At 65.4% G+C, this 24,029-nt stretch overlaps 3 protein-coding genes across 4 annotated transcripts; all 3 read right to left on the reverse strand.

Moving 5' to 3' along the window:
- Positions 1–565: 565 nt before the first annotated feature.
- On the reverse strand, positions 566–8,470 carry USP36 (ubiquitin specific peptidase 36). The gene is made up of 20 exons (XM_061376916.1): positions 8,403–8,470; positions 7,919–8,184; positions 7,627–7,841; positions 6,926–7,036; positions 6,549–6,651; positions 6,238–6,305; positions 5,757–5,827; positions 5,555–5,637; positions 5,141–5,249; positions 4,750–4,890; positions 4,460–4,560; positions 4,250–4,378; positions 3,379–4,039; positions 2,759–2,886; positions 2,235–2,549; positions 1,805–1,950; positions 1,245–1,406; positions 944–1,059; positions 724–853; positions 566–657 (listed from the first exon to the last, which is right to left on the reverse strand). The coding sequence occupies exons 1-19, from the start codon at positions 8,460–8,462 to the stop codon at positions 725–727; spliced, it is 3,114 nt and encodes a 1,037-aa protein (XP_061232900.1). The 5' UTR covers positions 8,463–8,470; the 3' UTR covers positions 566–657; position 724.
- A 1,706-nt stretch (positions 8,471–10,176) lies between these two features.
- Positions 10,177–16,796, reverse strand: TIMP2 (TIMP metallopeptidase inhibitor 2). Its single transcript, XM_061377461.1, has 5 exons — positions 16,427–16,796; positions 11,277–11,377; positions 11,087–11,195; positions 10,765–10,889; positions 10,177–10,428 (listed from the first exon to the last, which is right to left on the reverse strand). The coding sequence occupies exons 1-5, from the start codon at positions 16,551–16,553 to the stop codon at positions 10,228–10,230; spliced, it is 663 nt and encodes a 220-aa protein (XP_061233445.1). The 5' UTR covers positions 16,554–16,796; the 3' UTR covers positions 10,177–10,227.
- A 2,993-nt stretch (positions 16,797–19,789) lies between these two features.
- CANT1 (calcium activated nucleotidase 1) lies at positions 19,790–23,503 on the reverse strand. Of its 2 annotated transcripts, XM_061376902.1 has the most exons (4): positions 23,404–23,503; positions 21,320–21,959; positions 20,875–21,078; positions 19,790–20,462 (listed from the first exon to the last, which is right to left on the reverse strand). In XM_061376902.1, exons 2-4 carry the CDS (start codon positions 21,936–21,938, stop codon positions 20,092–20,094), a joined length of 1,194 nt encoding a protein of 397 aa, XP_061232886.1. In that variant the 5' UTR covers positions 21,939–21,959; positions 23,404–23,503; the 3' UTR covers positions 19,790–20,091. The 2 variants fall into 2 exon arrangements, with proteins under 2 accessions (XP_061232886.1, XP_061232885.1); XM_061376901.1 differs by lacking the exon at positions 23,404–23,503 and having other exon boundaries at positions 21,320–22,366.
- Positions 23,504–24,029: the final 526 nt, after the last annotated feature.

The raw sequence follows: 24,029 nt of genomic DNA on the forward strand, positions 1-24,029 counted from the left end.
AGGCGCAGGGAAGCTGCTGAAGGAGCAATGGCCTAGCACAGGGGCAGGGTGATACGGCCCCAGTCAGAGCCGAGCCGGTCCCAGGAGCCCACCCTGTGTGCTCACCCCAGGCACCAGGACCTGCTTCTCTCCCGGCACTTCCTCCACCACCCCACCTGCGGGAGGGGTCCCGCTGGCCCTAACCCAGAGCTGAGCGCTGCCACATCACCAACACATCTTTATTGCCGGCCGTGGGCGCCCCGTCCCCGCGAGGCGCCAGCCCCCATGCACAGCACGGGAAGGGCCGGTGGAGGGGATGCTGTTAATGGTGACTCCAAGGTGGTGAGGAGGGAAAGGGGGGGCAGGAGGGGGAAGGGCAGCCCCAGGTGTGGACTGCAGCCGGGGTCATGGGGCTGGGGCTGGAGCAGCAGCGATGGTCCTGAGGCACTTGGCAGGAGCCCCCCGAGCCGGGCTCCAGGCCTGGGTGGGAGAAAAGGCTGCTCCAGCCCCAGGCACAGGGAAGCTGCTGAAGGAGCCCGGACAAGGCCCGGTCCTCCTGAGCTCCTTCCCAGCAGAAGGCAGGGACAGATGTGGGGAGCGGGGTCCTCTTCCCTCCACAGCAGCTCCCAGGACAGGGTCCATGGCAGGGGCTGCTCCTCCCGCTCGCTGGCATTGGGGCTGGAAGGAAAGGAGCCGTGGGAGCACCTGCCCTGCAGCTCTGCTGGAGCCCCTGGAGCTGCGCACCTCAGAGCCGGTGGCGCAGGCTCGCTGCCTTGGCCGCATGCGTCACTGCCCAGAAGCTGCGCTGGCGGGGCAGCCACTGGAAGGGCTTCTGGTGCCTCTGCTCCCTCCTCCGCTTTTTAACCTTCTTCACCTGTGCAGAGGCAGGAAGGCTCTTGGGGTCAGCACACCATAGCCCAAGGTTCTTCCCACCAGCCCAGCCAGGGATGGGGCCAGCGCCCACCTTGCCTCTGTCAAACTCCTCATCCCACTCATCGATGATGGTCTTCCCGCGCGCTGAGGCTGCAGACTGAACGGCATCCCAACTGACAGCCGAGACGCCACCATTCCAGGTCAAGACTGCAAAGCAGCGTTGGCAGCATGCAGCCCCAGGCCGTGCTAAACAGCTCCCACGAGCACAGGGCCAGGGTTGGAGCCCCTCACTCCAGGACCCCCCCTGGGTGCAGCAGCTCAGGCCCTGGCAGGGCTCAAGGCAGGGGAGCTGTGCTGATGCTCACCCGTCCAGGCAAGAAGGGATGAATTACCTTGTTTGCCGTAAGCTTTGTCCAAGGAATCCACAAGCAGCTGCTCCACCACTGTGGACTCCAGCTGGGTCGTTGGTGCTGTGCCAGCCCCACGGTCATGTGCAGGCCTTTGGGCCGCAGGGTAGTGCCTGTACCCAGCTCCAGCCTGGCTCTCTGCTGCCACTGTGGAAACAGGCAAGGTGAGCACAAGGCAGAGGCTCATCCTCCAAGGCAGATCTTGTGCCCCAAAAGGCACTGTCAGGAATATCAATGCTATGAGGGTGCAGGGGACTTGGGCATACTGGCGCCTGTCCTGGGCAGGGAGGAGCTGGGGGTAAATCTTTGCCCCTCCACCTGTCTGCAGAGGAGCCGATCCTCGTCCTGGATATCGTCAGGCTGCTCTGCTGCACAAGCAGCACGCTGGCCTGCAGGAGCCCAAGCAAGGGCAGGAGGTAGAAGGTGAGCACCACCAGGAAGCTAAATGGACCACAAGCATCAGAGACTGGAAAGCAGTGCCATCTGGGCAGACAAGCCGCCAGCTCCCCACTGCCCCGCACCGGGCTGGATGCACAGGGTCATACCTGCAGCACAGACGACTTTGGCAGCCGGCTCCTCCACGGCCTGACAGCTGGCACTTCCCCTGCACTTGTGCTTGCGGTGCCTGGGCGCATCAGCCTCTGGTCGCTGCTTCTTTGCCTTCCAGGGGTTCAGGGCAGCCCCGCTGCAGCTGGGGAGGGCAGCTGGGATCAGCTCTCTCCAGCCAGAGTTGAGCTGGCACTGTGGGGAGCTTCCCCACAGGCTAACAGGATGCAGGGACACCCACACCGCAGCGCTGCACTCGGGGAGAGGTGAAAGCACCCGCAGCAAGGCAGCACTCGGGCTGGCCCCAAGCGTGGGCTGTACCACCCGCAGGAAGACAAGCAGCACCCGCAACAAGCCAGGGAGCCTGACTCCAAGCAGAGCAGAGGGCGGCAAGGCTCACGTGGCAGCAGCCCCAAGCACAGCAATTACCTCTCCTCCATTCTCCTCCTCCCCTTCTTTTCCCTTCTTGCGGCAGAGGCGGGCTCCCAGTCCGGGTGGGCACAGGGGGATGACAGGAGCCAGCTCTCCAGGGCCTGTGAGCCCGGTGCCTCCCTGTCCCCGCTGGGACCTGCTGCTTCCGGCCCCTCTAGGGACTCCAAGGCCTCAGCAGTAAGAAGTCTCTTCTTCTTCTTGGGTGGGACAGAGACCTCCTCCTCGACTGCTGGAGCACGGAGGCTGCTGCCTGCCTTGGGCCGCCTCTTCTTTTGGAAGGAGCCAGTGGTGACCGGGCTGGGCTCCTCCCTGCTGCAGAGAGAAAGGTGGTGTGAGCGGTGCTCCTGGACCAGCACTGTCCAGGGGGGAGGCTGGGTGCTGAGGGGCTGGGCTGGGGATGGGGCAGTCCAGAGCAGGGGAGCCAGACGCCAAAATCACCCCCAAGCCAGCGCCGAGGCCAGAGTTGCCTGGAGGAGCCCCCCGAGGCCGCAGGTGGCCTGGCAGCGATGGGCACCGCTCACCTGCACGTGCCCGAAGGCAGCAGAGCCGAGCCGGGGCAGCTTCTCCTCGGTGGGAAGCTGGTGCCAGCGGCTGGCGCGCGAGGCCGCGCGTGGTGGGCACTCCTGCGCAGCTTCCTGCCCTGCGGGGACCGGCACAAATAAAGACTTGGTGAGCTGAAGGAAAGAGGTTTCCGTCAGCCAAGAGGGGAAAATCCAAAGGGGAGCCCAGGGAAAGGGGACGCCACAGGGGGAGGGGAGCGGGGGGGTGGAAGAGGAGTCAGAAGTGCTTTTAGGTGGGAGCACCAAGGAAAAAAGGAAGCGAGGAAGTTTCAAGACCAGAAGCCCCAGGGCACGGTGCTGATCCCTGGCTGCACCACTGTGCCCAGAGGGCAGCTCTGAGCCCTCCTGCTCCTGCTCGCCCCACGGAGGGCTGGCGAGGCTGCCCTGTGTCCTCAGCAAGGCAGGAGCCATCACTCCTGCAGCAGCTCTGCCCTCCCTGTGCAGCCGGGGCTGGGGCTCTCTCCACCCTCTCTGGCCAGGCACGATCCCCAGCCCTGGCTCTGCCCTTGCTGCCGGCACAAGCCCTGCTTCAGAAGGCACAAGGCACCTGCTGAAGGCCCCAGGCAGAAGCTCAGGCTCACCTTTCTGGCAGAGAGCGCCAGCCTCTTGGCCGGTGGTGGGGATGTGCTGCTGCTCTGCCCCACAGCAGCGCTGGCCGAGCAGGGGGATTTCACCTTCCTGCGCCTGGTGGTTGTGGGGGCAGGCGGCGCGGCACTGGGGACGTCGGTGCCACAGTCCGGCTCCCGAGAGGTGCTGGAGCTGCTGGTTCTGCTCCCGGCCTCCTGGGAAGCTCTGTCCAGCTTCCCCACTGCAGCAGGTGCTGGGCTGGCAGCACTGCTGCTCCCCGAGCCCTCCTCCGAGTCACAGGCTCTATGCCCAGTGCTCCGGGGCTGCTGGGTGAGGCCCAGCAGCACTGGGGATGTGGTCGGGGCAGGTGGCATCCTTTCCTCCCCGGAGCTCTGCTGGGGATGATGTGCTTCAGCTGAGCTTGCTCTGCCTGTGGTGCTGGAGCCCAGGGCTGACTTGGACCTGGGAGGCTCCGGGCTCTGGGCTGCGGCACGGGGCAGCGCTGTGCCCACACAGGCAGCTTTGAGGGCCGCTCCGGTTGGCAGCGATGTAACGGGCAGCTTCAGCGTGGCGGGGCCGTTCCACAGCTCTGGCCCCGTCCTCCATGTGCTGCGGTCCACGGGCACCCCGACCTCCGGCCCTGGCCCCCTCTTCCCTGGCTGCGCGCTGCGTGCCTGGACAACGAGAGAGGGAGAAGTTCAGGAAGGAGAGAGAGGAGCCAGGGGCACAAAGTGATCCTGCCCTCAGGGCCACAGAGGCACCCTCGGCTCAGCAGGATCCCCCCTGCAAACAGCCTGCTCCCTGCCCGGCTGCAGCAGAGCGGCCCAAGGGACAGCAGCTCCCAGCTCCCGTGAGCACTGCCCAAGAGCAGATTCAGGACTCAGCAGTGATGCGAACAGGGGCCTGTGGCTCACCATTTTCTTTGTCTCTTTGGAGACGGTGCCCTCCAAGCCAGTCAGCCTGGGGGCAGCTCTGGCAATGGGCCTGTCCAAGCTCTTCTCTGGGCCGGAGAGTCTGGAAGAGAAGGGCATGGGTTAACTGCAAGTGTTTGAGCAATTGGAAGGCTCTTGAACAGAGAGCTGCAGGCGCTCCCACCTCACATAGAAGAGCAGGTAGGCTTCCTGGTTGAGGACCACTTTGACATTGCTGCAGCGGACCATACTATCATTCATCTGATACCATTGCCCATTGCTCGCCTGCAGAAGGAGCAGAGAGAATGGGGTCGGGCTGTGTTCAGGGCCTCTCCTGGCCCGAAGACCAGACGGGAGCAGAGCCTGTACCCCCCATCCCTCCAGTGCTCACCACCATGCACATCTGCTGAGTGCTCTCCTTCCCACACCCCGCAGGGACCCAGCAGCTCCCAGCCCAGAGTGCCCTGGGCTCACCTTCACATAGCAGTAGTAGTGCCCCGCGTGGCAGCTGTAGCCAGAGTGCACCAGCACCGCATAGAGCCCATACATTACAGGATCCCCCTCGCTCTCTGACATGTATGGGCGGAGGTTGAGGAACTCGGGATATGTCACGACCTGCAGAGAAAGAGAGCATGCCTCAGGAGCCGGCACAGCAGAGGGGTTTCTTGCTAGAGCAGGAGCAGCTCCGCTGTGCTGCATGCCCACCCCCTGAGGGAGCAGGAGCTGCCCTCCCCAGGCAGAGGCCACCGTGCCGGAGGAGCCAGGACGAGCTCCTGGCGCGTGGCTGGCCAAGAGCGGCAGGACCGCCTCCCCCCCTGCTGCTGGGCCAGGAGACAGCCCCAGCTCCGCACTGCCGAGCACTCACCTTTGTGATTTTCTGTCCACCACAGAAGAATCGCTTCAGTGAGAGCGTGAGAACGTTGGAGGCTCGGTGGATGCTGAAGCGTTTTGTTGCCGACACTCTGCTGTTGCACCTGCACAGGAAGAGCTCTGTCATTCAAGCTGCTCCAGCACCCAGATGAATGCCAGCTCTGGCCAAGGGGCAAACCCCATGGAAAACGACCCCGCAGGCACCAGGCACCTGCCCACGGCCACATCTGCTGGCCCAGGTCCTCCTCACGAGAGGATGGAGCCGATCAGCAGCAGCTTTCACCACAGGCTTCCACGGCCTCACACTTCAGCAGGGAACAGGTCGAGAAGCCCTCCCGTGATGTGGGTTTCCACCTGCCTCCCACCGGTGCAGCTGCAGCCCCATTCCTGCCCACAGCCCCACACTCACCCTGCGCACAGGTAGGAGTTCTCCCCACCCAGCAGGTCTGGCTTAACAAACAGCTCCAGCGCCCCCCGTACGTCTCTGGCTTGCTGCAAGGATGGACGAGAGGTCAGCGCACGGGTGGCCCAGCCAAGCGACAGCCCCGCTCCCTGCCGAGATGCCGGCCCTAGGAGAGCAGGAGCATCAGGTCCCCAGCCCGCTGCAGTACCCAGATCTCCAGTGCCAGGTCCAGGAACGGGTCGTATGTGTCCGAGATGCTCTTGCATGCCAAACACTTCACTGCAAAGGAAAGAGCAATGAGCACACCCTGGCACACCAACCTGCACCCATCGCCACCCAGCACAACGAAGGAACTGCCTCCCCTCTCTGGGTTCGAGCTGTGGGGGGGGAGCACCAGGATGCACAGACTGGCACAGAGGAAGGCCGCCAATTCCACTGTGTGCTAGCACAGCAAGTGTTGCCAGGGGGTTCATTTCCTGGTGGCGATGAGCTGGGGATCCACAGCCGACAGCTCTTGCCGTCGCCACAGCCGGGCTCCTGACCCACAGGTCCCACGGGACTGACCAGCTGCAGCTCTGGATCACGTCCATGTGCGCAGTGATTGTCCCAAAGCATTTTCACTACAGGGCTCCCGGCAAAGCAGCAGCCCCGAATGACCTCAGGCCCAGGGCCTGGCACCGAGCGCTCACCACGGGATCGCAGGTAGCCGCCAAAGATCTGGTGGACCAATGTCGTCGCCTGGCTCTCGCAATCCAACCTAGAGACAGCAGCCGCGGGTCTCACACCGCTCCTGCACCATGGCCGCCACCCCGGTGTCCTCAGCACAAACTCCTGGCTGGAGCTCAGAGCTGGGCACTGCAGGGGCAATGCAGCCTCCCGGGGCAGGGCCCAGGAACACGAGTGCTGCCTGGGGAACCGACTGACCCCGCAGTCCCCTCCAGCAAGGCAGGGACCAGCGGAGGAGAGCAGGGACAGCCCATCAGAGAGAGGCCCCACGTACCTGGTGCAGCCACTCAGGCAGGACTGCTGCATAGCGTCGATAGTGTAACGCAGGAATTCGTGCGCATCCTCCTGCTGACCGAAGCGCATGTGCCCAGCGATCTCTGCAGGACAGGGAGGAATCAGCCCCGGCATGTGCTGTGAGACACAGACCCCACCTCCCTCGGTGGCCCCTGGGGTTGAGCCCCCTCAAACGGAAGCGGACGGCAGACTCGTGTCGGCCATGGGGGGACCCCACACACAGCCCATGAGGTCACCAGGTCCCTGCAGGCTCCGTGAGTTCTCCTGGCCTCCTCTCAAAGGTTCTGCTCACACATCACTCCCTGCTCTCCAGCACGGCTATGGGAGGGGAGGGGAGCACAGTGGAATCATTCTTACTTTTGAGGTCTCGGACGAAGGCCACCGGCTTTATCGCGTTGCCGCTGTTGGCAAAAGCCTGAGCCACGTGGTTCTGCATGATGCAGATCATGCAGAAAGTGCCTTGATCACCTGTGGCAGAGGAGAAGATGACAGGAGAGATCAAGGCAGTACAGGAGAAAGGGCATCACTTGCTGAACACAACTCAGTTTTCTCCCTGAGGTCTATGGTACAGTCCAGCTCTGAGGCATCTCGAGTACACAGGTACCAGCACCTGTCTGATGACGGGGCTGCAAGCCCTGCTGCTCTCTTTGCTGACAGCTCAGAGCGATGCCAATCACGTCACCTTTCAGAGCCACACATCAATACCATCTAATGCCTGTACACAGCCTTCTGCCCTCACGCAGGCTGGGGCTGTTTGGGACGTCCAGCTCAGCCCCCACAAAGCCAGCAGATCCCGCTGGAGCCATCTGAGCCCTGGCTACACCCACCATGGACACAAGTGTCCCCAAACGCTTGTTTGGATGCAAAGCTCAGGGATGCTGCTATGGCTGGGACAAAGGAACAGCATCTCCGTGGAGAAGTGGCAGGAGGGAGCAGAAGGTTCACCCTGACAGCCACATGGCCCTTGCCAGAGCCCCGCGGGCTGAGATACTGAGCCCAGCGCGGGGAGCAGGGACCTGCCAGCACAGCCGCCCGCCCAGCAGGGCCCCACTACTCACGGGTGCAGCGGTGCTCCCTGGAGAGCAGGTAGTTAGCGAGCGGCGGGGTGTACGTGAGGCACTGCACGGTGGAGTTAAGGAAACATGTGTTCCCGAGGTTACGCAGTCCTGCACCGATTCGGTACATCCTCTCCCACTCCATGGACAGGCGCTCCACAGGGAAGAGCACCTTCTGGGGTGCGGGGATCCCGTCCCCTGGGCCCATTGGAGCATCTCTGCTCTCTGTGGGATGAGGAATGGTGGCTGAGCTGTGCACTGCGGGCCGCGGTTGTGTCCACCCAGCCCCCGGGACTTACCCTGCTTGCCCTGCTGCTGCTGCTCAGGGCCGCACTGGGGTCCGGCAGCCTTGGCTGGGGAGTTCAGCCGCACGTACTTGCCGCGGAGCCTCTGCAGCTGCTCGGAGAAGCTCCGGCGGGCCGGTTCGAACTCGATCTTTTGCAGCAGCACCTTCTTGGCAGAGCCGGCCAGCAGCTGGGTCATGCTCCCGTTCCCGCTCACCTCCCGCCGGGCCCGCTTCATCATCTCCCGCAGCCTCTCCGTGACCGGCATAGTGAGGCCCTGTGGCTCCGGCTGCGGGGAGAGGCGGGCAGCTGACGGGGGACACCGCCCGGTTCCTTTCCCATCGCAGGACCGCGCTCTGCTGGCACAACAGGCCGCAGCCTGGCCTGACCCCGGCCGGCCCGACAAGGCGCGGCCTCGACCCCCGCGCACCCCGCGGGTCCCCCCCCCACTGCGGGCACGGGCACCGGCTGCGCCCCCTGCCCCGCTGCACTCACCGCGCGGGCCGCGCCGGACGCACGTGCCCTGCAGAGCCGGCGCCGCTCCCCCGGCAGCATGGCTGGGTCCGCGCCTGGCCTTTACCGGGGCGGAACCGGCGTCCGCCGCACCCAATGAGCGGTGCCCAACCCTTGGCTCCGCCCCGTCGATCACGCCGAAGCCTCGAAGCCCAATCAGAACCCCCCAGTTCCCGTAGCTCAAACGGCCGCATCCAATCCAGCTCCACGTCCTGCCCAGCGCCGAGCGAGCCGACTGGGCTGACTATGGACTGCGCCTGCGCCACGGATCCTGCGCTGGGGGCGGTGCTTCGCGGAGCTTGTGGCGTAGGTACTGTACGCCCTCCTCCCGGCCTGGCCACGCCCCCTCGCCCGCCGGGGCTGCTTCCGTCGGTGGCGTTTTCCGGTTAACCCCGACGGGGTCAACCCTCTGCCCGGTCCTCCCGTTCCCTCCCCTCTGAGGAGCGGCGGCGGGGCCCGGTGGGGCCCGAGCATCGGCAAGAGGTCGCAATGAGAGGGAGCACAGAGCCGGCGGCAGAACAAGTGGCGATATTAAACTGGGACAGACTAGCAGCAGCAATGGCACGTGTGATACAACCATAGAGCGCGCGGGCGGGACGAGGGGCCCTGGAGGTGGGGGTTTCTTTTCTTTTTAATGTTCCTCTTTAATACGTTGAAGTTGCCCAGACTGGTCCGGTGCGACATCTTAGACCTGGCAGGGATCTCAGCATGAAAACACCTCCCAGAGCTGCGGTGGGCGCATGTGACGGAGCCGTCTTGGACGGGCAGCCCCATGGCACACGGCAGCACCGCTGCAACACGGGAATGGCTCAGAGAAAGCAGGTGCAATGGGGGGTGCACCAGAGGAGGACGGGGATTCTTGCAGCTGCTTGTGGCCTATGCCCTGCCGGTACAAGGCTCCATCCTCACCACTGCGGATTGGGGAGCTCAAGTAGCCCGGGTGCTGCTGAAGGCTACGGCTCAGCCAACGCTGCACGAGGAGATGGGAAAGACTCTGCACATGGAGCCCCTGCCCTTGTGCCCTGCTGAGCCCTCCTGCCTGCACAGCTGCTGCGGCTAAGCCCATGCACTGGCAGCAGCTGCAGAATGGGCCACAGCAGCTCTGCCCCCACGCAGACGGCTGCGGTGGGAATGACCCCACCAAGACGCTGGGGGAGGTTGTGAACCCTGTGCCCACCTCCAGTTCCCCAGAGGAGAAGAGCATGGGGAGAGAGGCAGTGGGTCTGGTGTGTGTGACAGGGGGGTCCCTCCAGCCATGCGCACGTGCCACTCCAAGCATCTGCACAGGAGCCAGCCGGCCCCACAAAAGGCCTATAGCCCCTTACACACAGCCGGGGGTTCTGCCTGGAGGGCTGGACCCTTCCTGGATTCCAAAGGGAAGGATGGGCAGGGGTTGGGGAGGGGGACTGGGGGTCCCTGCTGATGGCAGGTGGCAGGGGACACTGCAGTAGGGGCCCTGCCTGGCGAGAGCCCCTGGTGCGGAGGCACTGGTAGACCTGCTACACAGACGGGGCAGCTCCCGCCACTCCCAAGGGCTCGGTTCCGTCACAGATGCCAGGGTGCCAGGGCTGAGCATGGCCTGGTGGGATTCAGCCCCCACTGTGGATTCCCCCCATGCCTTGCTCAGCCCTGCCACAGAGCAGGTCCCTGTCCCTGCCCCCATGCATGCCCATGGCAGCCACTGCAGCCCCAGGACCACCGTGGCCGAGTGGGTTTTCATGCTGTCTCCAGGGACTGATATCAGCATGGACCAGTCTAATATCTCGCAGGTTTTTTCTACTGGCTACTGGAATGCGCTTGTTTGGCTTTAGGGGTCCTCAATGTCAAGAAACTCTTGCTTGGGGGGTGCCATGCCGCGGTACCAGGCACATGAGCCGTCACTCCTCTTGATGCAAGCGTAGTGCTTCGCCTGCCGCCCATCCACGTTGTTCTTCTCCATCGCCCAGTCTGTCCAGAGACACTCGTCCGAGGAGGAGACGAAGCAGGGGATGGAGAGACAGCGCGAGATCTGTGCGGAACAGAGACCACCACTGACCACCCGAGGGGGGACACTAGGGTGGGACGGGACACGGGGAAGCAGCATGACTCCGCTTCACTCGCCCCCAGTTCTGGACCAGTGGTGCCATGCTGCCCCTTCCCTGCATGGCATGTTGGGGATGTGACCCTGATGTGCGAGGACTGAGGGAACCCCTGAGTGTGGGCCCCAGTTCCCAGCTGGAGAGAGCCAGAGACTGGAACGCCCTTCCTGTGTCCCCCAGCTCCCTGCACAGCATCATCCTTGAAGGACAGGGAGAGCCTCCTATGGCTGCGCCCCTGCCCAGCCCGGGGCAGCCCCGCTGCTCACCTTGCATTCGCAGCCCATCTGGTACCGCTGGTTTAGGCTCTTCTTCTGGGTTGGGCTCAGTGAGTCCCAGGTGGAGACCAAGTCACAGAGCGTGATGTGCATCTTGCCATTGCCCTCTGACTTGCCTGTGGAGAGGCCAGAGGCAGCTCAGTGTCCCCCCAGGCTCCCTGGTGCTGACTCAGGGTGCTGGAGCTTTGCCCGGCAGGGCTGGTGGTGGCAGCAGAAGGAAGGGGGGGCCTTGCACATGTCACGGGTGTCCCAGGAGGCCACAGGGCCACCACTGGCACCAGTTTCCCCCAGAGCCCTCCCTGCGGCCACCCACCTGCAATGAGATATTCCTTTTTCCCGCCGGTGTCCAGCAGCCGGCCGCACACGGCGGTGGATGGGGCCGTGTAGATGAACTCTATGTCCTTGTCAGGGCCCTTGAACATCTGCAGAGAAGGTGCAGGAGTGAATGGCTGCCATGGAGGCTGCCCTGTCCCCCCGCCTCCTGCCCCGGTGCGTCCCCTTACCTTGATCTGCTTGATCTCATACTGGATTCGCTTGATCGGATTCCCGTATATGTCATTCCCTGAATCCACCTCTTTGGCAGACACGGCCTTTGCTCGGATCACTGCAGTGGAGAAGTGCTGGGGTCAGCAGGGGTGGCCACAGCTCCCACTCTCGCAGCCAGCGCTGCTGCCCCCCCGCAGAGCTGCTGCCACGTGCTGTCCCCAGCCGGCCAGGGCTCTGGCACACAGGGGATGGTGCTGGGCGGCGCTGCAGCAGCACCCTCACAGTGGGTGATAAGGAAAGGTCACCCCAGTGTCATCCCGTCACCCTTGGCAGGTGCTGTCCCGAGCTCTGCTCAGCTGCTGCTGGACCCAAGGGTTCAGGCTGGCCCTGCCCGGGCTCACGCCTGTCACACAGACGGCACCAGGGCAGCTAAAGCCTGCCAGCAGTGTCCTGGAGCTCCACTGTATTTGTCCCACAGTCAGTAACTAAACCTGTCTCTGATGAGGGCCCCAGCCAAACGCCTGCATGGCCTGGCCAGACTGGAGCAGAAAAGGGCTGAGGGAGCTACTTGGAGAGTTACCTTTGGGTGTGGAGGGAGGTGGGAGCCACATCCCCAAGGCACCATCCTGGCTGTTTGCCATAGCCAGCACAGGCACCAGCACTGCCCAGGCAACTCTTCCCGGGGTCCCCACCCCAGCACAGAGGGGTCCCTGAGCCACCAAGGTGATGCTCTGGCTGCAGCTCCGTGCCAGCCCCGCACTGGGCAGGTGCAGGAACTGCATCCGCCAGTGCCACTTCCTGCCCTCGTCTGCCTACAGAGATAACCCAGGGACACTGAGAGCTGAGGCAGTGGGAAAATACAGCCCAGTGAGGGCAGGCAGCCAGGTCCCGGCCAAAGGCAAGAGCCCTCCTGGCTCTGTGTGGCCCAGGGGCAGTCCCAGTGCTCAGTGCCACCGGGCAAGGTCAAGTGCCCCAGAGGCAGTGAGGCCACGGCACCCTGGAGCCAGTCCCCACGGTCAGGCTGCCAGCACAGCCCAGGGATATGGGAACCTGCATGTGAGTGCTTGGCACGTGGCAGTGACCTGCAGGGCAGGCAGCAGCCAGCTCACCCTTACTCACCGGCTCGGGACGCAGCAGCTGGTTTGGTGCTGCATGTGGTGGCCTGGCCCCCTGCGCTGGGCCCTGTGGCTCCCAGCCCTGCCTGGCTCCTTCCACCAGTGTGGGAAGTGGGGCTCCCGGTGGCCCCAGGCAGCACCGGGCACACCGATGGTGCAGGGGACAGCGGCAGCCCCAGGGCCACAGCTCCTGCTCAGGGGCCCGGCTGCAGGGCTCCCTGCACTGCTGAGGGTTCCACCATCCCATGGGAGACATCTCCCCATCCCTCAGGCCACCCCAGCGCCCTGCCAGCCCTGCTCCATGCGCAGGTGGGGTAGCGAATGGGGAGCCACGCTTTGGCCGGGGCAGCAGCGCCGACCCATGATGTGTTCCCCACTCCATGGTGGGGGGGAGCAGCTGGGGACACGCAGGGTGCAGCACCAGCAGCACAGCACGGAGAGGGAACCTGACCGTGGTCTATAAATACCATGGGCACAGGGGAACGTGGATGGGCTATTTCAGCTAAAGGTCAGGAGGGCACAGCCCCACTTGGGCACTGTAAGTGCCAACTGAGCTCGCTGTGGAAAGGAGAAGGTGGCCACCAGCATGTGCAGGGGCCCAGAAGCCACCTCCTAAACCAGCCACTCTGGGTTAATGTGAGAACCGGCTCGGTGCGGGACGGGCAGACTCAGCGCCTGTGGGTACCGGTGCTGCACTGACGGCTTTGCCAGCCAAGCTCCCATCCCTGCGGATGGGCCTCGGGCACGCTGGCAATACCTCAGCCGAACGGGCAGCCCCTGCATCCCTGCCTGCAGCAGGGCACATCTCTGCCCCGGTCCCTGCCCCAGGCTGGAGCAGCTCCCCTCGGCACACACTGCCTGCCCCCAGACCTGCGCCTGCTCCTCTGCCTGCACCTCAGCCCTCACCCAGTGCCTGCCTCAGCCCCCGGTCCTCCACGGCTCCATGTCTGCGGCAGGACCCGGGTGCAATGGAGCCGGGAGGCCGCACAGCAACTCCAGCCCTGCTGCTCCCGGCGCGGGGAACGGTTACTGGTTCAGTGGGCTCCAGCCTGTTCCATTCACGTGCTGATGAATCATTTGACAAAAATGCAGCCCAATTCTGGGCGGATTTGTTCTGAACAGAGCGGCTTTGTGGAGGGGACGCCTGCGCTGCGCTTTCCCCGCCAAGACCCCAGCAGCTCAGCCAAGCTGCTCTGTGCCAGCCAGGAGCCGCAGCATGAGCAGGGCGATCCGCAGGGCTCGCAGATGGGAGCCCCTGAGGAGAGCCCAGCTGGGATCCCTGCGACCAGGAGGCAGGGCCAAGGGATGGAGGAAACCCCCAGTGCCCAGAAACCAGTAGTGGACCTCACCGAAAACCAATGTCATTGGCCACATCACCTGCCACTGGCCTGCACAGCCACAGGTGCTCAGACCCTCTATGAAATGGGCCACAGGGAAGGTTCCCAGCAGACCCCACAACACTGCCCCTGGGTGGGCAACGAGTGCATGATGAGCAGGGACAGACGAGGGCTGCAGTGCAGCTCTGGGAGCAAAGCTGGGGGCAAACAGCATCACCCAGTGCCATAAACCCATGGGTTTATTTATCCCCCTCTTGCAGGGGCCTCTGCTGAGCTGAATGGGCAGGGAACAAAGCTCCCTTCTCCGGGGCTGCTGGCAGCCAGCTGAGTGGAGGGGATGGCTGCCAGTGCCAGCACTGCCCGCTGCCTGCCCAGCATTGCCCGGCCCCACTGGGCACCCACCACCAGCAGAGCAGGGGACCCTGTGGGGATGAGGGGGCTGGAGCGATGCAGGGTGGTGGAGGCTGGGGCTGCCCCGGTGCATGGCAGTGCCAGGGGAGAGCGACGGCAGCACCGTGGGGAGGGCAATGCCAGCACCAGGACCAGGCCCTGCTCAGCCCGCGCGGGAGCCACAGCCTGCGCTGCCACGGCCGCCTGCGTCATCCCGGCCTCTGACGGGAGTGGGATGGGACCCAATCAGCGACGGCCCTGGCGTCAGCCCACGGCCCCTCCATGCCGCGGGCGACACTGACACCAGCAGCTCCTGGGGGCAGCCCCTCGGCAGGGACCGGCTCCACCGCTGCCCCCAACCCCCCTCTGCTGCATGGTCCCTGCCACCACTCTCCCTGTGCCCCGTCCCCAGAATCAAGCACTGGGATCGGTGCAGGGCTGCCAGGGCTGCATCCGTGGAGCCCCTGCTCTCCACTGCCCCATTGACCTGTCCTGGGGCTGCCACCGCCACACAAAGCCAAAGCCACAGCCATGCCCAGAGCATCACCTCCTGCAACCCCTCATCCTCATGCTGCTCCAGAGGAGACCAGGTAGAAGCTGGGTCTTGTGCTGTGGCCCTGGCCTGGCCACATCCTCACCTGGCAGCTGAGCATCTCCAGCACTGCAGGGAGCAGCCCCACTGCCCAACCCATGGGCCAGGAAGCACAAGTGCAGGCAGGACAGGTCACTTGTTGCAATGCACCAGCTCCAGTGACACAACCCAGAGCCCTTCAGTGACACCCAGCCCAATGCAGAGTCGCATCCACCACCACATCCCTAACAGGGGCCAGCCTGGACACGGGCTGCTCCATCTGTAACAATCAGGAAGGGGTCCGACACCCCAGGCTGTCCCTGGGCTCCACACACCCTCAGGGAGGGAGCTGGCTGCGCACCCAGATGAGAAGCAGCAAGAAGGCCAAGGATCACAGGCTGCAGGAGATGGATCCCTGTTGCATGGGGAAGAGGGTGGGGAGCTCATCCAGGATGAACCCTGCTCCCCCAAGCCCAGCCCCTTCCCTTCGTGGGCTCAAACAAGGCAAGGCTGGTCCAGACGAACCACAGACAGGACTCAAGCTGGGAGCCAGGACGAAGCTGCCACAGCGGGACGAGCTCCGGGCACCCACATAACAGACACCAGCCAGGGCAGCGGGACAACGCAACCAGGCACCAGCCTGGGCACTACACCCTTCCGGGGCACAGCAAGACACCGCAGGGCCACCAAGACAGACGGTGACTCAGCAGCTGAGTCACGGCTGAGCCAGCACCCAGGGCCAGGCCTGAGTCACAAGTGCCCAGAGCACTGATACTGACTGGAAGCTGCAGCCACGCTCCCAGGGACCCGCCGGCACAGAGACACCGGCTCTAAAACCCAGTGCTCCATTTTGCCTGGAAAGCTCCCCACGCCCGACAGGCTCTGTGGTGGCAGCACGGCCAGGCAGAAGCAGGCACACGGGGCAGCAGCTGCTGTGAAGGGAAAGCAGCAGTAACGGGGTCTCAAGGAGCGAGCGCAGCCTGGGAATCTGTCAGGAGGATCCTGGCGGGATGAGCAGGGGACAGGGCAGGGCCGTCCAGAGGCTGAGGCTGCCTCAGTGCTTGGGAATGTTACCTCTCAAGCTGAGCCTGGGAACGGCCCCGCAAAGGAGCGCGTCGGGAGCTGGGGCTGCTCTGTTTGTTCAATACGTTAAAATCCAATCAGGGCATTATTCATAGAAGGAGGAATCCAGATCCCGGCGCTGCCAAGCCCTCCCTTTCAGCAGCATCCAAGCCGAACAAAGTGGAACGGGGGAGAGGAAATGCCTGGAAATAAGGCGCAGACGGGAGGTGACCGAGCCCGGCGCTGGCTCTGCCGGGCCGGTGCCGGGCCCCGGCGGCTCCCCGCGCTGCCACGTCCCACCGCGGCGCGATCCGACTTGGTGGAGGCCGGGGCTCCCCGGGCCACCGAAGCCGCGCAGCGCGGCCCAGCCCCGGCGCCTCCCGCACCGCCCGGGGACCCGATGCCGGGCGCGGGGGCGACGGCTCCCGCGGGGCGGCGCGGAGGGAACGGACACAGGAGCGGGAGGCCCGCGCCCGGCTCCCGCCGCCAACAGCTGCGGGGCTGCGGGCAGGTGCCGGGCCCGGGGAGGCTCTGCCCGCTCCCGCCCGCTCCTTCCCGCCCGCCGAGCGCGGCCGCTCCGCGCCAACTTCCCCTCCCTTCCCCAGCCGCGAAGTTGGCGCGGGCCGGGCCGGGGCTCGGGGCTGCGGGGCCCCGAGGGGGACAAAGCGCGGGGCTCGGCGGGCGGCGCTCACCTACGTCCGCGTTGCAGAAGGCCTGTTGCGGGTGGATGGGCGAGCAGCTGCAGGCGTCGGCCGGGCGGGCCCTGCCGAGCAGCAGCACGAGCAGCCAGGCCAGCAGGCTGGGCAGCGCGGCGGGCATGGTGCGGCGGGGCTGCAGGCTCAGCGACCCGGCCGAGAAACCCGCATCCACCGCCGGGCCCGCCCGAGCCGCCGCCACAAAGTTTGGGGCCGGCAGCCGCGGCGTTGCGGGCGCTGCTGTGGCCGCTGCTCCGCTGCCTTCTATGGAGCTGTTTTCTTCCTTCCCCGGCTGCCGCTCAGCCTCGCTTTTTAACGTGCCCCGGAGATTCGCTGCTCCTCCTCTGCATGGCGCAGGGCCAGCCCGGCTGCTCCCGCCCCTCCGCACGCTGCGGCTCCGCCATCGCCTCCCCCGGCCCGGCCCCCGCCCGCCCCGGTTCGCAGCTCCGGCTCCCGGCCTGCGCCGAGCGGAGCAGGGGGAAGGCAGCGATTCTGGGGGTGCCGAAGCGCGTTCTCCGCGCCTGCTTCCCCTCGCCCTCCCTCCCCTCCACGGGCCGCAGCCCCAACCCCACCTTATCCCAGAACCTGTTGCACGTCGCGGTACAGCCCCGGCCGCACCAGAACCCCCCAGGGCTGCTCGGTGCGATGGGGAGAGAAGCAGAAGGGTAAAAGTGAGAAAGGTTGAGACAAAGGTGGTTTAATAGATAAAGCAGAAGCCATGCGCAAGCGAAGGAAACGGGGGGGTTCATCCACCACTTCCCATCGCGGGCAGGTGTCCAACTATCCCCCACCCATCCCTCCATCGTACGTCAGTGACTTGGGAAGACAAATACCATCATTCCAAGCATCACCCCCTCGTTCTTCTCAGGCTTCATATGCTGAGGATGATGTCCCATGGTCTGGGATATCCCTGGGGTCAGTTGGGGTCAGCTGTCCCAGCTGTGTCCCCCCAAATCCCTGTGCACTCCCAGCCTGCCCAGTGGTGGGATGGCAGGAGGTGGAAAAGGCCTTGATGCTGTGCAAGTGCTGCTCAGTGATAATAAAAACATCCCTGTGTTACTGACACCATTACCGGCACAAACCTCAAAAATGGCCCCATGCAAACTACTGCAGGAAGAATCAACACAGCCCCAGCGAAACCAGTGCACTGTGAGCCTGTCACTGCACCGGGGTGCTGCCAGCATCACCAGACCTGTGCCCAGCACTGCATGGGGATGCTGCAGCGCTTCAGCGGTGCCTTTGGCCCTGCTCTGGCTCTGGGCAAGGACACGGCGTCTGACCCCACGGAGCCGGGTGCCGCTGGCACACACAGCAGAGCGAGCCACCACCCTGGCCACAGACCCTGCTGCTGAGCCAGCCACTCGCCGCAGAGCTGCCTGGCCATGGGTGCTCATGTGTGAGGGAGGTGCCAGAGCTGCTTGCCTCTGGGATCAGAAACAGCAGAACCACGGGCAGCCGAACCCAGGGCAAGCCCTGCCTGAGCCTGCAGGGAACCTGTGGGAGGCGACAGCTTCACGGCACTGCGATGTTGGATGGACCCCACGTCCCCAGCGTCCCTGTGGGGCACAGGGTCTGCAGGTGCTCCCAGTCACCAGGAGCCCTGCCTGCCCCGCTGCAGGCCCTGGTGCTGCTCTGAGGGCCTAGGGAGCACGGGCAGGCAGGGCAGAAAGTGGGAGGGTCTGGGGACACAGGGGGACAGTGTGGGGAGGCCCCACTTCCCATGAGGTGCAGAGGTCCTGGCCTGGCGGAACAAGAAGGAGTCCCCAGGACAGGAGCTGCCCCAGGGAACCAGATGGGTGCTGCAGTTGCCAGCCCCAGGTCAGGAGGATGAGCGAGGCCAGGAGCGAAGTGCAGACAAAGGTGAAGCAGCCAAGGTGGCCCATGGCCAGTTGGCACCTGGTGCCCTGGGCTCGTCACACAGCCCCAGAGGCCATGTGCCCAGGCTGGGGCCGGCTTTGCCCGTGATGCTGGGGCAGGCAGTGCCCAGGGCAGCAGCAGAGGGAGCGCAGCCGCTCAAGCCCAGCGGCTGAGTCACAGTCAGGGCTAAAGGAAAACACGTGTCCAGCCCCAGCCGCGCTGCTCACCCCACTCTGAGGTGCTGGACGCTGTAAACAGGGGGGGTCACAGCCAGCCTGGGCTCTCGGGAGGGCCCCGTCCCCACCAGCTCGCCCCTGCCAAACCAAGGCAGCACCGTGGAGCCGAACACCAACCCAGCTCATTGCTGGTGGCTGCTGGGAACCAGCGCTGGGGCTCAGCCAGGCCAAGTGCTGGGGTGGGAAGGGGGCCCCACGCCTGCAGATGCCCACGTTCCGCACTCTGGCCCCCGGGACCCGTGCAAGTTCCTCCTGGGGGCCGCTGGCTGCCGCCGTGATTTCACAATGCCGCTGGTGAGCTGCAAACACTGCCCAGCTGCTGCCGGCCCTGGGGAAGCTGCGCTGGTGCTCCCGGCTCTCTCCTGTGCCGAGCACAGCAGCCCTTGGAGCAGGCTTGGCTGTGGCTGCCAGCTCCCAGTGGCTCCTCTGAGGCCCTGGCTCTTCCCGGAGCCGGCAGCTCTGGAGGCACCTCTGGAGCCTGAGCCACGTCTGAGGGGACACACGGCCAGGCCCAGGCACCTCCTTGGGGAGCAAAGGAGCAGGGCTGTGCCCACAGCACACACGGCCACTGCTGGCCCCATCAGTCCCTTGAATCCACTGCACTGGTGCTTCCCCCCGCCCTGAGGCAGAGCCCATGTGCCAGAGCAGCAGTGCCAGGAGTGGCCCCGGTTTGTGGTGCTTGAGGCCACCAGAAGCCCTAGTGCCACTGGCAGTGTCGCAACTGCTGACTGCCCTCAGTGCTGGGCAGAGGAACACACCACAGCCCCCTCCCACATGAGAGCTTCCCCAGGCAACAGTGCCCAGGGCTGGCCCTCACCTCCCCAGCTAACAGGAAAAGGGAAGTGAAACGGCTTCTGGGGAAAGGCCTGATGAAATCCCCATGGCCATGACACTATGGATGGGCATTTCCTGCCCTGGCTGTATCACCCTGTATAGCCCTGTCCCCTCTGTCACCCTGTGACCCCACAAGGGTCAGGATCCAGCAAATGTGACTTGAGGAGTGCTCCTCCCCATAGGGACGCTTGTCCCTGTCTCCAGTACATTCCTGGTGAGGTGCTGAGGGCAAAGCTCAGAGGTTCCCCTGCAGGGTGGCCACAGCACTGGTTGCCAGCGTGGCTGGGCTGCAAGGCAGGGCCAGACCCACTCCCCCAGGTACCAGCACAGGCCCAGCACTCTGGCTGGACACCCCCCTCCTCCCCGGGAGCACCACACAGTGGGACAACGTAGCAGAGCTGGGGCTCAACCTTCTCCTTCCCTGCAAACCAGAGACACAGGGGGTTTCTGTCACAGTTAGGGGCTGGCACTAATGGCCTGACTGGGATCCAGCACATGGGGCCATGGCCGTGTCTGCTGGGCTGGGGCTAGCAGCTCCCTGTGGTGGCAGCCCCTTGCCACCAGGTGCCACTGCCGAAACACTCGCACCACGCCTGCTGCAGCAGAGCAATGCTTTACAGGAGACGCCACGGCCAAGTACAGAGCCGGGAGCAGAGCCTGGCGTCCCTCTGCTGAGCCCAGGGCTGCCTCCGGCCGGCAGTGGCCCCTTGCCCCTCCAGTCCAGTGCATCAGTCGTTAAATAAATTCGATGCCCTCGTATTTCACGCTCCCGATCCTGGTCTCGGGCAGGAGGAAGCGCCCATCCAGCGTGAAGGCCATGATGTAGCTGGCGATCTTGCCATTGTCCTCTTCCGACTTCAGTGCCACGATGATCTGGTCATCCGTGTCTGGGATGAACTTGAAGGAGGAGAAGCCGTGAGTGGGGACCACGTCCCCCACGCGTCCCACCGTCACGTCCCCGAAGTCCTGCGTGGAGCTCAGCAGCAGGTTGGTGCCGCGCCGCTCGTCCGCCTTCTCATTGTAGCGCTCGTGGCTGGCGCGGCGCGGCAGAAAGAACCAGCGCTGCAGCGTGTCGCTCCAGGACACCGACTCATGGATCAGGTAACCTGCAGCAGGGAGCAGCGGCTCATGGCGGGGGGCACCTGCCGGGCTCCGAAGGACGTCACAACCCCATGCACGCAACCACCATGAACATTTCCACCTCCTCCTGCCCACTGCCCATGCAGGAGTCCCCCCAGTCCCTCCCAGAGTGGGACAGGGGCACCACAGCAACGGCCTCCTCTGCCCTGGGGCCTGGCTGCCAGGCACAGTGCTGCTGAGCCACCCTCCAGCTGCTTGTGCCAGACAGGGAAGAAAAGCCCTGGGCAGGCTTTTCCTCTGTTCCCATGAGGACAAGGGGAGGGCTTTGGCCTCCATCATCCTTCAAACCTCACAGCGGTCCCAGTATTGATGGGGAGGGAGGCCCCAGCCCTGGAGGGTGTGGGACAGGGGATGGCAGGAGGGAGCTTTGCTCAGTACCTGGGGGTCGGATGCCTGCTGCAGCCCTCAGCGCGTTGTAGTTTGCCACCCAGTTTTCATGGCCCACATCGCCCTTGTAGCCAACAACCTTCACCCACTCGGGGTTCTCGTTCACCACCTCCCCTGTCGTCGTGGTCCACTCCTTGCCCAGTCCCCCCACGTAGAGGTGCTCGTCCTTCACTGCCAGCCACTCTGCCTTGAAGCCTGCAGTGGAGAGAACAGCATGAGCTGGGGCTCAGGCAGCCCATGGACATGGGACTGAGGCTCACCCCCCTGAACACCACATCAGACAGCTCAGTGCTGGGCAGAGCCTTTCCCCATGCAGCCAGCAGGTCCCCAGGCAGGAGTTGCCCCCGAGGCACACAAAAAGCGCACCCGCCCCAGAAAGCTTCAAAGAGCCAAACTGTTGTGTGCCTGCAGGATGGGACGGGATGGAGGAGCTCACCTTTCCCCACTGTGCCATCCCCATCTGGGAGGATCACCCAGGGCACCACCTTGTTGCCCTCAATCTGATAAACCACTCCTGTCCGGTCATCCACGGCGTACAGCTTCCCGTTGAAGACAACCAGCTCGGAGAGCTCCATGCCCCTGCCCTTCTCAGCCAGGTGGGACTGCAGCATGCTCTCGTCTTTGTCCCACTCCACTGTGACGCTGTCCCCGCTGTCTGACAGCACCAGGTAGCCCTTCTTCAGGTAACTGAACCAGGTGTGCTCCTCAGAGCCCCGGGACTGTGTGTCCAGATCCGCGATGACTCCGATGCGGTAGCGCACACCCTCAGGGTTCCTCTGGGGGGGGGACAGTGGGTAGGTGTCATTGTAGCGGTCCCCTGCCTGCAGGCTGAGCTGCCGGTTGTGAGGATTGGGCGGACCATGGCGTGCTGGGGAGGACCGGTGCAGGCAGAAGAGCAGCAGCACAAACCCCACGCAGGCTGACGACAGCACGATGGCCCTCCAGCGGAGTCGGAAGCGGGGGTCAGCAGCCTTGGTCATGGACGCGAGGACAGGCAGACCACCAACGCTGATCCGGAGGGGGCTCATAGACTCATCGCAGGGCGGGACGGGCATCAGACTGCGGGCCAGGAGAACCTGGTGAGAGGAAGGGAAGAAGCAGATCAGAGAGCTGGAGCCTGGCACTGCACGGAGCTTGGGGGAAGCAGAGCACAGCCATGAGGGAGCAGCGAGGGGCCTCATCCCCTCTCCTCAACATGAGAAGCTGCCGCCACCTCACACAGGGAAGAGCCAGCACGGCAAGGGGCTGCTTTGCTGCTGGAGCCACTCTCAACCCCTTCTCACCTCACTTCAGCCCTGCTCTGCAGCTCCGGAGCGGGGCAAGCCCTGGCGTGTTGGCAGATGCCCATGGCCTGCTCAGCACCTCCACCTGCCCCAGCTCCACCGCAGCCCAGGCAGGGAGCCGAGGCCACGCCAAGCCCTGAGACCTGTGCTGAGGTGCCCTGCTGAGCAATGTCCCTGCACAGCCCCGGCAGGAAGCAGGGTCCTCTGTGGCACTGAGGCCACCCCGCCCGGTCCAGCTCCCACAGCCCCCGGGAACCAGCCCCACAGGGACACCGGGAGATACGTGGCAGCTCCACCCACACAGGATGCCAGGGCGTGAGCAGGAAGCGAAGCACCCGGGTACAAGGGACAAATACCCCGACCTGCCCAGCCTTAAAGTCACAGCAGCCCCTGCTGTCCCCCTGCCCGTGGTCACAGCGTAACCTCGGGCACGACTCGTGTGCGGGTGCCTTCAGCCCACACCCCGCTGTGCCCACCCGCAGTGCCCAGGCATCAGCAGCTCCTCTCCCTGCCCTTTCTCTCTGTGCAGTGCAGGGGACGTGGCAGCTCACGGAGCTCCTGCAGATGCGCCGGAAGCCACCCCATCATCACCTGGGCCATGCAGCCCAGGGCAAGGACCCCCAGCCCGCGGCAGCACCCCCAAGGAGGGGCCCACAGCTGCCAGCCCAGGGCTGTCCCCAAGGGCCCGTCACCGCCGTGGTGGGGCTCCGGGCCTGGCGCTGGGCACGGGCTGTGCCGCGGGGCTCTCAATGCGCCTTTCAGCAGCCCGAGATGCGAACAGAGGCTGCATTGAGCGCAGGGGCCGAGCCCCGGACAGGCGGGAGAGCTCCCGGCCGCGGGAGAGCCGGACGGGAGCGGGACGAACCCTGCGGGGACGGAGCAATCCCGGTCCCACTGCCCGGTGCGCTGGCCCCATCCCAGCACCTGCCCTGGGCACGGACACGGGATCCCCGACCCCACGGGCGTGGACACGGGTCCCCAGGCCTCCCCGGCCACGGACACCGGCACCTCCGGGCCCCACAGGCATGGACTCGGGAGCCCTGAGCCACCTCCCCGGGCGAGCTGCCGGGAGAACGGTGCAGAGCCCGGCCCGAGCGGGGCCTTGCCGGCCACCGCGCCCCTCCGCCGCAGGGCACAGCCTGGGGACACCGATGCGCCCACCCGAGCTCAGGGCGGCCCAGCTCGGCGGGGCCCCGGCCCCGCTCCAAGCCCCTCGCCCCCCGCGGTCCCAGCTCACCGCGGACCCGCCCGCGCACAGCCGCTGCAGCCACTGCTCCCGCCACCGCCTACAGCTCCCGGCAGGCCCCGCGCGCCACGGCAGCCGGCAGCTGCCAAACCCCCGCGGCAGAGCGAGAACTACGACTCCCAGCAGGCCCCGCGCGGCACTGCCCACCCCCTCCCCGTCCTCCCGGCCGCGGGGCTGCTGGGAGCTGCAGTCCGCCCCGTGCCCGAGCCGGGGCTCCTGCTGCCCAGCCCCGGGTGTGTCCAAAGCGGGTGCCCGGCGGGCGGAACCCCGCTGCAGTCCGCGGTGCACCCGGGCACCAGCCCGCAGTTCCTGCGGCCGCGCCCCGTGTCTCCCGGTGCCGGGCTGCGGGGACGAGCCCGGGACACCCCTGTGTACCCGTTGTCCGCGGCCGTCCGCAAAGGGCCGGTTCCCGGCTGGGGCTGGGCGAGCCTCCGTGCCCCCAGGGCTGGGAAGCGGCAGGTGGGTGTTCCGGAGTGGGGCAGGGTCCTGCCCCGCAGAGCAGCCCCCATGCCGCCCCCGTCCCCTGCCCTCGGACCAGCGCCGGTCGTGGCTGCGAGCCCGGTGCTGCCAGGAGCGCACATGGTTAACGCGGCTGGCGAGGGAGGGCTGCGCGCCCC

Source organism: Neopsephotus bourkii, unplaced genomic scaffold (assembly GCF_033783945.1).
Source record: "Neopsephotus bourkii isolate Nb327-2 ecotype Australia unplaced genomic scaffold, CSIRO-AGI_Nbou_v1 NB_1749, whole genome shotgun sequence".
Classification (NCBI taxonomy): domain Eukaryota; kingdom Metazoa; phylum Chordata; class Aves; order Psittaciformes; family Psittacidae; genus Neopsephotus; species Neopsephotus bourkii.